Source organism: Mustela lutreola, chromosome 8 (assembly GCF_030435805.1).
Source record: "Mustela lutreola isolate mMusLut2 chromosome 8, mMusLut2.pri, whole genome shotgun sequence".
Classification (NCBI taxonomy): domain Eukaryota; kingdom Metazoa; phylum Chordata; class Mammalia; order Carnivora; family Mustelidae; genus Mustela; species Mustela lutreola.
Genome location: NC_081297.1, coordinates 6,520,867 through 6,535,840, shown reverse-complemented (window position 1 = coordinate 6,535,840; position 14,974 = coordinate 6,520,867). Strand labels below are relative to the sequence as shown.

Sequence of the window (14,974 nt, the reverse complement as noted above, 5' to 3'; positions counted from 1 at the left end):
AACTCTGGTGTTGGAAGCACTTCTACCACCATAACCTGGAGCCTTGCTCCAGATGTAGGTCCTTCCCCAAGGACGGGCGTGGGGTGGGGTAGCAGTCAGAGCTGGCAGCTGTGCACCCGTTCTGCTGCATCAAAAGATTCACCAACATGGAGACATGAAATGTCTAAAAACCAGCATCATTTTTCTTTCCTAAAGCCACCAGTGCTGTAATTCTACCGTTCATTCCCAGGGCCCACTTAAGAAGAAATTCCATTTCAAATGAGGAACTCTAACCGTAAAATGACCTTCGTGGGTTTACGTGTATGTGCTCACTTGGGTGGTGGGGGCAGGGGGGGGGGGAGCGGAGCACAGAGCTGGCTTTAAACTAGAGGTGGAGAGGATGGCCCATCCCAAGAGAGTCTCGCTTTTTAATTTCGTCCTTCAATACTATTATCGCTTCTCCATTTTGTGTAATGAAGCAGCTTGTCCCCAACCCATCCTGGGAGTGGCAGCCATGAAAGACAAGGATTTTCTCCTTTTCTTCATTTAACAAATTGTTGTGTTCCTACTATGTCCTGGATTTAATTGTGGCAAAATATACATACTGTAAAATACACCATCTTTCCGTTCTTAAGAGTAAATTCATGAGTGTTAAGCATATTTCTGTTACTACACAACCAATCCCCAGAATTTTTTTTAATCTGGCACAACTGACACTCTGTACCCATTAAATAGCTCCCCATTTCCCCGAACCCCAGCAACCATCATTTTACTTTCTGTCCCTATAAATCAGCCCCTTCTAGGGCCCTCGGAGAAGTGGAATCATACTGTATTTGTCTTCTGGAGTCTGGCTTATTTCATTGAAGCACAATGTCCTCAAGGTTCGTCCAGGTTGTATCATGTGTCAGGATTTCATTCTGTTTTAAGGCTGAGTGGTGTTCTGCTGTATGTATAGATCACAACGTTTATCCATCCATCTGCTGATGGACACAAGGCTCTGTTTAGAGAAGGCCGCAGTTCGGTTAGGATTGAAGCACTGAGCAGTGTCACAGGTATACGAGCTACGTCCCAACATTAAATAAGGAAGCGGTTGAATACGGATTACAAAATCTTTTCCGCCAGGAGAGTGGATTGGTGGATGGGTAGCAATCTTTTTAAAACGTAGGTGAGATCCCAGGCTTTAAACTCACTTCCCTAAAGGACAGACCGGACCAGTTCTACTCAAAGCACTGCTGTCGAGCTGCACACCAGTCTCAGGGAGCAGATTTCTGCATCTGAAGTCTATTATCCTGGTCTCTCTTGGCATACTCCCTGAATTGTTTTGTTTTGTTTTTTTGAGAGAGAGAAAGAGCTCAAGTGGGGTGGGGGGGCGGGGTCCAGAGGGAGAGAGAAGATCCCAAGCAGGATCCTTGCCCAGCCCGACTCGGGGCTCAATCTCACAACCCTGAGATCATGAGTGGGACACTTAACCAACCGAGCCACCCAGGTGCCCCGCTAAATCGGACTCTTTAATGGTGACCATAGATGGGACTCCTTAGTTGTACAACTATGGCTGGACAGGCTTTATGGGATGGATTAGGTCAGATGACCTCTTTGGAGGTGTGAGTAGGTACTCAGAGTTTATGCAAAGTCTCAGGAGGGAAGTCAGTAAAACAGGTGAGTTTGGGTTAACTATTCACAGGAGAGCATAGACACACACCAGCTTCCTTAGGTCCGAGTCCACCACACAAGTCCTCACATCGCGGGTGGGAAAATGAAAGCTAATGGCACAGGTCAGTTGTGCATAAGACCAGAAGAAAAGTAGACATTAATACCAAAAAAGGCTTGCTCAGTTTGTTTACTGTCCAGTCATTTCTATTCAAATCGTCCGCTTCTCAAAAGATACCGTTTTTGGCACGATCTGTGTTAAACCACATACTGTCATCACCGTCAGCAATTTACTGAGTGGTGTCGAAAAGTTCAAGTTTATTAACTACATCTACCTCATGATTATTAACTACATCTCTGCCTCTTGATCACACAGATCTTGTTGGGTCAGAAGTACAACCATTCTGTTGACTGGTGGTCCTTCGGCGTTCTCCTCTATGAGATGCTCATTGGTCAGTCACCTTTCCACGGACAAGATGAAGAAGAGCTTTTCCACTCCATCCGAATGGACAATCCCTTCTACCCTCGATGGCTTGAGAAGGAGGCAAAGGACCTTCTAGTGAAGGTAAGATATGGAGTCAAGGAGACTCCATAGGATTAGTACTGCGCATTCTGCCTGGTGCTCCCATTCATTTCTAGGTTGCGATGGATATATGGTAACCAGTAGTGGTCTCAAACTGGGCTTACATGGTATGCGCACATCTTTGTCAACGAGGCACCAACAGGATGGACATTAAACACCAAAATGAGAAGATAAACATTCATGTGCACAGTTTACCCAAGCAATGTCCAAAAACCAGTCCCAGGATTATTGAATGCCCTCACTTTGAGATGTGACTGGCACCTTGATAAGGGCAACTTGTGGTTAGAAACTCAACCTTTGGTTTCCCATCATGCCCATTAAACAGGCTCAGTCCAGTGAATCTTACCCTTCCCACCTGGACAGGATATAGGACTTTTCTGCTCACTCAGGTCAACAACAAATCTCTCATTACTCCTAAGCCATAAAATCTCAGTTCAGAAATTATAACTCTTCAACCCAAGACAGAAGTCATTACATCAACCTGCTCTCTGATGCAAAGACTTCTAATCCCTCCCCCACCCCCCCATCAGGTTCAGGGCTGGCAGCCACTCACCTGTGGAGAAGGGAATGTGGTTATATTGTGGTCAGCTGTGCTCTCCAATGGTGTTCTCTCCCTAACTCCTGAGTTTCTATTTCAGACCATACCAGGTTAAACGCAGGAAGAGGACAGAGGGAGTAGGAGGAGAAACAATTGTCATTTTATGGCTTGGTGCCTTCATGCTCTGAACCTGACTTTTGTGAGGCATTCTAGTGGGTCTTTGGGAAGTACCGGTGAATGGGAACATTTTTGGCTGAAGCCCTTGGTACATAGGCAGTTCAGTCCATTCCCTGGTGCAGCTCCTGTACCCAACTCCAATTCCATGATGTTCCATCTCACTAAGCCCCTCCCCCCCCCCCCGCCTGCTGGATGAGCCTCTTAGATAATATTCAAAATTATGCAGACCAGCTCTCCGGCCACATTCCCTTCCTGTGTCCACTGGAAATATTGACGCATTTTCCCCCTATAACTCAGAGTTCAGACGGTCACTATCTCTGCAGCAATCTCCAAGTCAGACCCCTGACCACGACGGCCCAGAACGAGTGCAGAACGGTTAATGCCACAGAGGGGAACGGGGCTCAGAGAATCGCTTGCTGGGACCCGGGAGCTCCTAGGGCAAACCAATGAAGAGACAAGCCGCAGCTGAGAGCCATCATTGAAGACTGGATTTGAGGCAGAGTCCCAGTTTACCGTTGTAGAGGACGCAAAACAGTGTTTTGAGTACATAAAGCAAAAACAAACCCCAGCACTCCACCATAGGGGGGCTATCACGTAGAGCCGCCACCTGCTCTGAACCTGACTTTTGTGAGGCATTCTAGTGGGTCTTTGGGAAGTACCGGTGAATGGGAACATTTTTGGCTGAAGCCCTTGGTACATAGGCAATTCAGTCCATTCCCTGGTTCAGCTCCTGAACCGGACAAGGAGACGTACCGGTGCGGTCAAGACGCTGACAGAGCTGAAAGAAGTCGACCAGACACGCAGGTGTTTTGAATTCCGGCATCACCCATTTCAGCCGGCTTTTTAAAAAAACATCCTTTAGGAAAATAATTTTCAGCCTTGCTGTATTTCTATTGAAATGGGAGAACAGGGGAAGGCCTTCCAACATTAGAACTTACCAGTGGATTTTAAACCTAAACTAAAAAACAGGACCAGGCCCACCTTTTCTCACGAGTCTGCTTCTCTCTCATGAACTCCTCGGACTGACAGGTGAAGGGCAGCCGCTGCTTCTGCTCGCAAACAACGGACAACTCGTCCAGTGTCTTTGAAATGTTGAGGCAACTCTAGAGCTCTCCCTCAGGAACCAAGATGTTGATTCTAAAGTGGGGTCGAAGCCCTCCCAGGACACCCAGCCCAAGGCTGATGGCAATTAAAACCCAAGCTGGTTCCCTGCAGCCTCTGTTATCCAAACAAGCCATCAACCCAGAAAACGCTCGAATGGCCAGTTCAACACACTTTTAATGATGGGACAACACACGTATAAGATGAAAGTGGATTTCTAAATTCACCAATTAAAAAGAGGATAAAGTGAGCAGGACTGGAATGCTTTACGTAAAGGCAAGTTCAAGTGTTACCCGAGTTGCCGCTTTACACACGGCTTTGGGCAAGGATGGTTGACTCCAGCCCCCGCAAACAGGCTCACAGACAGAGGGACTCACACAACACATTTACCTACTCACGGTTCTGGAGGCTGAAGTCCAAGAGCAGGGCTCCGCAGGGCAGGCGTCTGGAGGAGGCGGTCTTCCAGAACGAGGCACCTGCCCGCCTCGGCCTCTTGCTGTTTCCTCTTAACTCATCTGTTGGGCCCCGTTCCTGCCCAGGTGACCCCACTTAGCCTTAACTGCTCGCTCCCTCCAGGGGCGCTCACCTTGGGGGTTGGGCTTCAACATGTGGATTCTGCTGGAACCCTGAGAAAGCCTGCGCCAGCACAGCCCACCAGAAGGAGGAAATAAGGGAACAGTCTGGGGACTGCCCGGAGCCGGTCCACCTTCCAACTGCTGATGTCCCCTAAAACTCAACAGCTCTGCTTCCCAAAGCCAGCTGCGCCTCGGGACCAGGTGGCGTTAGTCAGGAGGAAATGCTGGGAGGGATGGTTTCCAAAGACAGAAGTACAGTAGGAAGAAAGGATCACTCCCAGTTGGAGGAAGGAGGAGACTGGTATGGAATATTACTCAGCAGGAAAAGAAACGAACTATCACTGGTGCACAAAATAGCTTGGCTGGATCGCAAGGGCTTTTGGCTGAGAGACCAGGAAAAGCCAGTCTCAGAGGTCACGTCCTGTGTGAGTCCACTGGTGTAGCATTCTCGAAAGGACACTGTGGAGACAGAAGTCAGATTAGTGGCAGTGGGGGGTAGGGAGTGTGACTGGAAAGGGGTATCCTGAGGGACAGCTTTGTGCTGACAGGACAGTTCTGGGTCTTGTGTGCCGTGGTGGTTACCCAGATCTACATGTGGGGTAACATGGCAGGAGCTAGACACACATTTTATCAATGCCAGTCTCCTCGTTCTGATATCATACCGTAGTTATGAACGATATAAGCATTGGGGGAAGCCGGGAAAAGGGTACCCAGGACTCTATATTAGGTTTGTTGGTTTTTTTTTTTTTTTTAAAGATTTTATTTATTTATTTGACAGAGAGAAATCACAAGTAAGCAGAGAGGCAGGCAGAGAGAGGAGGAAGCAGGCTCCCTGCTGAGCAGAGAGCCCGATGCGGGACTCGATCCCAGGACCCTGAGATCATGACCTGAGCCGAAGGCAGCGGCTTAACCCACTGAGCCACCCAGGCGCCCTGTTGGTTTTTTTTTTTTTCTTTTAAGATTTTATTTATTTGTCAGAGAGCGAGGGAGAGCGGCAAGCAGTGGGAGAGGGAGAAGCAAATTCCCCACTGAGCAAGGAGCCCAACGCAGGACTCAATCCCAGGACCCTGGGATGATGACCTGAGCCAAAGGCAGATACTTCACCAACTGAGCCACCCAGCTGTCCCCACCTGCACTAGCTTTTCACATCCTGTGAACCAGTATGTATTGACTGAATGCGCCCACCCCAAATGCTGTATTGCTGCCCCCAATCCCAAAGTGATGATTATAGGAGGTGAGGAGCCTTTAGGACATAGTCAGTCATATATGACGCAATGAAGGTGGGGCCACCATGATGGACTAGTGCCCTTATACAAAGAGGAAGAGAGAGATTCCTCCCCCTCCAGTACACTCACCAAGGAGAGGTCACGTGAGGACACAGCAAGAAGGTGGCCACCTACAAGCCACGAAGAGGGACCTCACCAGACACTGCCCAGGCTGGCACCTGGGTCTTGGACTTCCAGCCTCCAGAACTGTGATCAGGGAATGTTGATCATTTAAGCCACCACACAGTCCAGGGCCCTTGGTTATAGCGGCCCAAGCAGACCAAGACACTATAATTATTTCAAAATGAACAGGTTATAAACAAAATAAAATCTAAGGCAAAAATGTCAGCAAATACCCAAGCCAAAATCACGTGCAGTTTCAATAGCAGGAAAAAGATGTGCGGTGAGGGCGGAGGAGAAACCAGGTTGAACAGAGCAGGAACCAGGACAGCGGAGGATAAAGACTGCGGGAGAGAGAGAGGGACCAGTTGGTGAAAGTGGTTTACATCCGTGTGGAGGACGTGCGGCTAATTCTTTCCATGTGAGGGAGTGAGAATTCCCTGTCCTTGCCCCATGAGGAAGAAAAGTCCTCTCCTGTGTCCTAGCAGTTGGGCGGATAAAAGTTAGTGTCCCCCACGCGATCTGCTGACAGTAAGACCGGCCTCGAGGTTCAGCTCTGCTCCCCATTTGCTCGGGAACTTTGATCCAACTTCCCCCACATCCTCGAGCTCCCTTTTCTACAACGATCAAAGGTAGTGTCATTTCTGAGAAACTTCCTCTAGGGAAGTGTAGCTAGATCAAGTGTCGCACAACCCAGAAGTGATCGGTCCTCTGAGAAAGCGGCGCCCGCTCCAGCCGCAGCATCCGTGTCGGACTCCGGCCCCTCTAGCCGCGGGCGGGCAGGGATGCACCGGCACTGATCACAGTATTCGGCAGAAGAGGCTGCATTCCATCCTGCATTGGAACCGCGACTGGGCTGTTCCCCTGACTCTTGCCAAAGACAGACACACAGACACGTCCCCTTTCTCCCTCCTGTATTCATCCAGGATGTCCTGCCCATTGATTTGGAAACTGCTGGGAGATGAGTGATCTCAAGCAGAAACAGCCCTTGCTCGTGTAGAAAGATCAGAGGAGGGAATGAGGAGGGAGGAGACTCCAAGGACAGGCGCTGAGCGCTGGTGGCCGCCCTCTGCAGCCCGGCACTGTGCTCCAGCCCAGACAGCCCGATGACTTTAAACAAACTGCGGCTGCATCCTGGCCATTCGTGCACGAGGGGTGCTGTTTCCTATAAATGTAAACCACCCTCTGACAGCTTTTGTGAACAAAGACACGTCTTTAATCACGGACACTGAGGTCCTGGGTGCAGCTTCCGTGGCACAGAGCCGATGGCCTCCCATGAGGTCACCCGTCATCTTCGTGACCTAGAAGGAGGAGGGGTGATCTGTGGCAGGGCAGAGAAGGAAGTAACGAAGTCATGCAATAGTAGAAGGAAACTGGCGTCTCCAAGCTGGAGATCACATTATATTCTCATTACACATTTTAACTTTAAAAAGATAAAAAAATAAAAATACATATTTTTTTAAATCTCACAGGTACATAGACCAGGCTCAGAAAGCTTTGTCGTGATGCCCTAGGTACAAATGCCCTTTGGTACTAGGAAAATCTAATGGGAAACAGCATAGCACACATGCAGCCTAGGGCAGCTACTTCTAATTTAATTCACTGAAACCTTTAATTATAACAACATGAGCTAGTTTTTGGCCCATTCTTGAGGCACTCACACCTTCCCTCTCATCTTGTTTCATCAAAATGTCCTTAAGAAGTAGAGATCAATAGGGTATTTTATGATTGTTTCGCGGGAAGAGATATAGGGAAAGTCACTTATTCTCTCTGCTTCTAAAAAATCAATCTGGTTTTCCATCTGTTGATTTACATTGGTGTCTGAGTCTACAGAAAAAAAAGGTTCACGGTGAAGTTGGTGCCTTTTCTGTATGCCGTTCTACATGCTAAAAACAAGAAGCTAACAGAAAGTGAGGACTGAAGACATATGGTCTGGAAGTTGTAAAGGAGAGCCACTTGCTCACTTATTCGGCAAACAGTCACGGAGCGTCTTTGCACACGGCACTGTGTGCCCCCGGAAGAAGGCGTCTGCCCTCAGCTACACTCTAGTAAAAAAACCAAAATACTCTTAAAAGATATTTATATATAGTGATTCTTTATCTAACGAAGGGAAGATGTTCGAATGTTCTGTGGAACCCACAGGAGAGATTATTCAACACCAAAAACGAGGAGGGGCTGCTTGTAATTTAGGATCTACCCCTGACGATGGCAGGATCTGTGATCTTGAGCAGGTGACAGAGCTACGCTGAACCTTAGTTTCCCCAGCTGACCATGGGACAGTGATATCTGCTTTTGGAATCTCTTTTTAAAATCAGGATGATGCAGCTGAGGCATCTAGCACCGTGCCTGACTCTCCAAGAAACGCTGGTTGGATTGAGTCCCAGAATCAATCATACGACCTTGAGCTTGACTTGAAGGGCGGGGAGAGCTCACGAGGAGTTAAAGGAATCAAAGAAAACCTCACAAAGAAGAGGGGGCATTTAAAGACCAGTGGGCTGCGACTTCGAGATGGCGAGAAGGGGTGGGAGCAGAGGGTATAGAGAGGTATTTCCTCTCCGGATGGAAAGGTCCCTAGCGAAGGACAGAGGTAGGAAAGACAGGTGGTGCATTCGGTGAGTAGACATGTCTGGACAGAGGAGAGGGTTACGGCGGGAATGGAAGAATGTGTGTCAGCAGAGACCACAGAGAGCCTGGGATGGCCACCTAAGCGCAGAGGACATAGGACTCCCCGTGGCATAGGATGACCTGGCTTCACCCTGAATTTTATAGGTGAGGACACTGAGACGACCTGCCCGAGGCCACGTGGGTAAGAAGTCTCTTGAGTGACAGCCTCATGTTAGTGGTTTTCTAAGAGAGCTTTAAAGCCGTAAGTTCCATTAAGAGGCCTTCTCTGCCCACGTAGGGTAAGACGGGGGAGGACGTCAGGACGACTAACCATGTGGATGTACGAGGAGGTTATATCAGCATCACACTTGGAGTAAAAAAAAAATTATCATAATTACGAAAAAGAAGAAAAAAAATCTCCACTTTGCTACAGCATGTTGGTTTTGTTCTTTTAGTTTGGGGATTTTTGCGGGGGGAGGGGTTTGGTAGAACCTTTGAAGATTTTCAAGTAGGAAGACAAGACAAGTAGTGTTGGAAAACACATAGACTGGCTATTCTTAAAAAGGGTAAAAACAAGAGATCCCTCTAAATTAGTTGTTAATGGAGATCAGGCCCTGCCCGAGCCTCATGGAAAAAATCACGGCATTTCACTGTGGTTTCTGTTTCAGAGACCCACGGTGTCCTTATGAGACCCTGTAGTTAGCTGCTATTTTATAAACAGACGTCTAGCTGGGGAAGGAAAACGGGGCACCCAGGGCAGGCTCTGGGGACCTGTGGCTTCCCCAGGTCCCGTGTTTAGACTCCCCTATTCCATACTGCCCTTGTCCTACTGTGTTTGAATTTGAAGAGTTTCCAAGTTTCTTTCCTGTCCTGGCCAATGTTCAGTTTGACCTTGTGGGAGAAAGTAACAGGAGAGGGAACAGCACACAAATATACATGTATATTTGTGTATATATATGTGTGTGTGTGTGTGTGTGTGTGTGTGTATGGAACAAGTCAGAAAATATTAAAGATGATTTGACTTAAATATTATTTTACCAGCAGGCTTGCAGATGCCTTATCCAAAGCAGACTCTCGGCGACTGGTTTATATTATCCCTAAAGTGAGCTTTTCCTCATGGCAGGACTGTTTTCCTTAGAAGGCAGCTTCATCAGAAATCAAAGTCGATTAATACGCAGTCAACCAAGCAATAAATGATCCACATACTCTCTGTGGCTCGGTTTTACAGACCAGGCATCAGTGCACACGCGTGTGTGTGCGTGTGTGTGTGCGTGTGTGTGTCTGTGTGTGTGTGTCCTGCTCCCATCCCCCCCCACAGAGCCGTCCCGCAGGAAGGACACCTCACTCGCTTCACATGTGAGGACACTGTGAGTCAGAGAGTCCCCTAACCTGCCAGAGGTCCTATTCATGTAGGATGTATACAAAGCTGATTTCAAACCAGGTTTATTTCCCTTGAAAGACAGCATTTCTAGGGCAAGGAAGCAAAAGCCCAGATTCTAGAATGTTCAGAAGGCTCATTTGAGGGAGAATGTTGTCACCAGTGTGACTGGAGGCAACGGTTGGTACCGGTAACTGGTAAGTACAAAACTAAGGTTAGAAAAGTCAAATTCTGTGGCTCTTGGCTTGTGCACTAAGAAATGTGATGTCCTCCGAGGCTGACCAGCTAGTCCCTTGAGAAGTAACGGCCCCCTTTCTGCTGCTGCTCAGCTCTTCGTGAGGGAACCAGAAAAGAGGCTGGGAGTGAGGGGAGACATCCGCCAGCACCCTTTGTTTCGGGAGATCAACTGGGAAGAGCTTGAAAGAAAGGAGATTGACCCACCATTCCGGCCCAAAGTGGTAAGGACCCACCAGGACCCTTTGCTCCCCGCCTTTCCTGCTATGCTTCTCCCCCAACCCCGGGCTGCCTGCCCGCCCCTCACCCCTGCCTGAGCCCCAGCTTTCCTCCTGGGTTCAGTTCTTAGAGGAAAGGGCTTCCTTAACTATAGTTCAAGTTATTTGGCTGGTGGGGGAGCAGGATGCAAGGGGACGTTACTCTTGTTGGGAATATCTAACCTCCGGGCTGAAGTCATGTACCTGCAGGAAAATGCACTGCTGGGCGTACATGCACCAGACTTAACATGCGTGTGCCAGGGACTCTCTGAGAAGATATGGAGCCTTTGCATGGGTACATCCATGCGCCATGGTCCCTCTACATGAGTCGGACTTGGATGTCAGGGATGTGGGAACCATCATTTCTGGGCTATTTATTCACGTCTGCCTGACATTTATAACTCATTCACGTAACTCTATTCTCTGATAGTGATTGTTTTGTGTCCTTCTGTTTAAGGAAAAAGTCAGTTGGGGCTTGGGAAAAGACAGGTCTCTAAATTCCCATGTGTATGCTCCCTAGCAAAAGTCACTAAGCTCCATAAGGAAAGGCAGAACGACCTGGCCACATGCAGAACCGGCCACCATAAAGTGAAGACAAAAAAGCATGGTTAAGATGAAGGAGCTCTGCAGACGGATGTTGAGAATGGTGCAAGCATGGCTCAAATGGTTTATTTTATCACCATTTTTACAAGAATTGATTTTTTTTTTTTTTTAAGAGTAAAGCAAAGTGCTGGGTTTGCCAGCTATCCCCACTCCTGGTGATTACTGGGAAAGAAGCAGGAAAGACCTGGGTAGATAAAAACCATCTCTGCTAAATGTTTTTGCATGGAGAGGGCATAGGCGTGTGGATTCCAAAGCAGAGTGCTTCCCTTTAGAAAAGAGCTACTCCTGTTAGGAGAGTAGGTGGCCAGAAGCAGCAAGTGTGTTCCCAGAGTTAGCAGAGTCCGTCTCAGCGTCTGTCCCCAGCTCTGGGGATGCCCTAAGTGTTCTACAGGCTGGCCTCGAGCACTCTTATTATTTGTGAAAGTGCCACGCCTAATCGATGAGCTAATAATTTGTGATAAAAGGATGAATACCTTTCAGCATCTATTGAGAGCATGGAGCATGGGGTGAATCTTGGAACACTACATCAAAAACTAATGATGTACTGTATGCTGACTAACATAACACAATTTAAAAAATGAATTTTTACCTTGTTTTAGCTCATCAGAATAATGTGACTCCTGTCTCAAATGCCATGGTACATCACAATCAACTTGATATTGTCCACCTAAAAATCAGAATTTTTTTTAAAGATTTTATTTATTTACTTGACAGACAGAGATCACAAGTAGGCAGAGAGGCAGGCAGAGAGAGAGGAGGAAGCAGGCTCCCCGCCGAGCAGAGAGCCCGATGCGGGGCTCGATCCCAGGACCCTGAGATCATGACCTGAGCCGAAGGCAGAGGCTTTAACCCACTGAGCCACCCAGGTGCCCCTAAAAATTTTGATCTATGCTTTCCCTATAGGACAATTCTTGATTCTGCCAGTGGGAAGGAACTTCCCTCAAATGCTGTATAAAGAACTATTTTTAGGCTCAGCCACAGGCCATTGGCCTCACCAGGCTAAGAGCCCCCTTGAGGGGCTGACTCTTAGTTATGCTCATATATACAAAGGGGACTTTTTGATAACATTCAAAAAATTGAACCATCCACCACAGAAAGCAGTATTTATAAATAGATGCTTGCTTTTACATTCTTTCTTTTTTTTTTTTTTTTCCTCATGGACACCAGTGGACTGGGTGGCTTGAGGGAATCTATCTACCTGTGGTCCCAATCTGTCTGTGGAAGACAGTCCAAGGTGGTTAATAATAAAATTAGCACAGGTAGAGGAACTAACAGTAGTGGAGGACATTCATATAAGAGCAGGAATACCTAATCCGAGAAACTCCCGCCCTCGGTTCCCACCCTCCGCCCCCCCCACCAAACTGTCCCTGAAGACTGAACGGGAACAGGTCAAATTTGGGCTCCCTGCTGCTTCTAAGTGCCCCAACCCCGTTTCATGTAAACTATTAACCAGAAGCAGGACATCCTATCTGAATGTATATAGTGAAGTTCCTTTACATGAATTTAGTTGTGCTATTGCTAAGTGAATGCCTCAAGGTCTTGGAAATAGTCCACAAATGCACACATGCAACCACCCGTAAGTATTCCTTGTTTACCTGCTGTGCGCGCCTTGTCCTACCGCGACCTTAGCCTAGATAACAAAAATGAGGATCATTAATTCAGTGGCTGATTTTCTTCCCCTTTTCCCTCCACCCCTCCCTTGAACCCTCCTCAAGAAATCACCGTATGACTGCAGCAACTTCGACAAAGAATTCTTAAATGAGAAACCCCGGCTGTCGTTTGCGGACAGAGCCCTGATCAACAGTATGGACCAGAACATGTTCAGAAACTTTTCCTTCATTAACCCAGGGATGGAGAGGTTGATATCCTGAAGGACCTCCCCTGACACACGAGGGAATATGCCTTGCGTCTGCAAACCTGTTCCAGTGACGCTCCTTGGATGCCTTTTCACCTTGGGAAAGAAAAGAAACACTCAATCATACAGGCTGAGACCTTTTAGCTCCTCAGTGACTTCGTATCCGCAGCAGAAGCCAACTCCACTCCACTACTAACCACGCCCTTTGGTGCCTCTCCTGTGGTCACTCTTGAAGCTAGGTCATTACTAACCATAGCTACTGACTGGCACGATGGTTCTCCTCCGCACTGTGGAAAGACCTGAAAAGTTCATACTGCTCTAAATCACAGCTCTTCCCCTGGCCACCAACAGCTGATCAATGACCTGAGGGACACAGGGAGCACTGACTTCTCAAGACCGAAACAGGATGTCACCAGCTGCAGGAGTGGACGTCATCCAGACGCAGACAAGGAACCACTGACCCGTTTGGTTCTGTTCGCATCCATGGAAGTGTAAATGGTGGTGGGGGCAGGCCTGGATCGGTGTTTATGGGAATTCTTCACAATAAACGTAGCTTGTAACTTGAGATTTACAAATCCATTCATTCTGATTAGCCCTGAAGTTCTCGGGAAGGAGGAAATGGAAAGTAAGAAGAGCTCATGTCACTGAGATGGAGGGTTTAATAAAACACCTGCTGTGGCCATCTTGTCAACACAGACATTAGAGTCGAACCAAGATAGAGTCATTCACTCCTCCCCGTAGAATTACTTCATCCGCCCATTCTCAGCTGACTTCAGTATCAGTGGAAGTCACTCATTACCATCCGCTTCACACTGTAACAAGAAAGGAAGTGCACAATTCTTCCAACAGAAGAGAAAACCAATCTCTTATTATGCCCTTAAAGTTGATTTGATGACTCATTTGTCTCCCGTTAGGCATTATTCAAGATAAAAGACCTATGCATGCTACTGGTAGCAGTTGATCCTGTTTAACTAGAATTCTAGCTATACATTTTTAAGTATCTGTGCTGTTTGTATATTTTGATAAAATATTGTGACTTAATGATAAAGAGGTGGATATGTAAACCTGGAATAAAAGAAAGAAAGAAAGACGCCTCCTAATAGTTTAATTCCCTACTTGTGCCCCCAAGAACTTGGGTTTTGTCGTGCTTATATCAAAATGTAGCTAGCATTGAGTTGATGTTGTAAATTTTGGGAATCATGAAAAATCCCCAAATGGGCGAGAAACTCGGGTGACTTCTAATTACTGTTATGTTCCTCTTTCTCTTCACCCCAAGATGATCTGGGAGTGGTCCATGAGTGCTGCCTCGACTCCAATCCATATCTCCAGTTCTAATCTTGTTCCCAGGCTTCAGTTTCCACTGACTTGCTCTATTTTCTTACAGCTTCAACCTCTCTTGTGTTTCCTAACTCTGTTACTGGCACCATCATGGGTCCACTTGTCCAGGCTCAGAACCTCACAGTCATTGTCAACTGTCCCTTCCCCCCCCCCTTTTTTTTAACCAAATCTTATAATTCTGCCTCTACAGTCTCTCCAAAAGACATACTTGTCTCTGCTTTCTCTCCTGCTAATCACGTCTGGATTAGTCTCCCTATCCTAAGTCTTTCTCCCCATTTTAATTAATGTACACATCATACTTATAAACTACAGGGTAGAAATAACTTTTCCTCTTCTCTCCTGTGTTAAGAACCCAGGGCCTGCTGATTAAATTGACAAGAGAAGCACACTTATATGCTATACTCATATATGTAGGAGTGCCCAATAATGGATAATTCAAAGAGTAGTTAGAATTTGGGATTTAAATAACCTGGCTTAACAGGATAAAGTATGGATGGGGAGAGAAAGGTCTCCTATGGGAAGGACAAATAGGTTTCTTTAAGGAACGTAAACAGGGTTTCAAGAGAATATTACAAACTTTCAGAAGTTTGTAATGATGCTTGTCTACAGAGGGATGAGTGGTCTTCCATCTTCCTCAGGGCTGTAACATCCCCCCGGAGGGAGGACTTATGGTAAGTAGGTTTACTCTTGGTCTCACTCCTACAAACAGACCCACTGTGA

At 47.2% G+C, this 14,974-nt stretch overlaps 1 protein-coding gene across 6 annotated transcripts in view; it reads left to right on the top strand.

Moving 5' to 3' along the window:
* Nucleotides 1–14,004, top strand: part of PRKCQ (protein kinase C theta) — a 173,643-nt gene extending 159,639 nt beyond the window's left edge. For all 6 annotated transcript variants that reach the window (XM_059183744.1, XM_059183748.1, XM_059183746.1 and 3 more), the window contains 3 exons: nucleotides 2,003–2,191; nucleotides 10,297–10,425; nucleotides 12,777–14,004. In XM_059183744.1, the coding sequence (XP_059039727.1) occupies nucleotides 2,003–2,191; nucleotides 10,297–10,425; nucleotides 12,777–12,932 (474 nt within the window). In that variant the 3' untranslated portion in view covers nucleotides 12,933–14,004. The remainder of the gene's footprint in view (nucleotides 1–2,002; nucleotides 2,192–10,296; nucleotides 10,426–12,776) is intronic.
* Nucleotides 14,005–14,974: the final 970 nt, after the last annotated feature.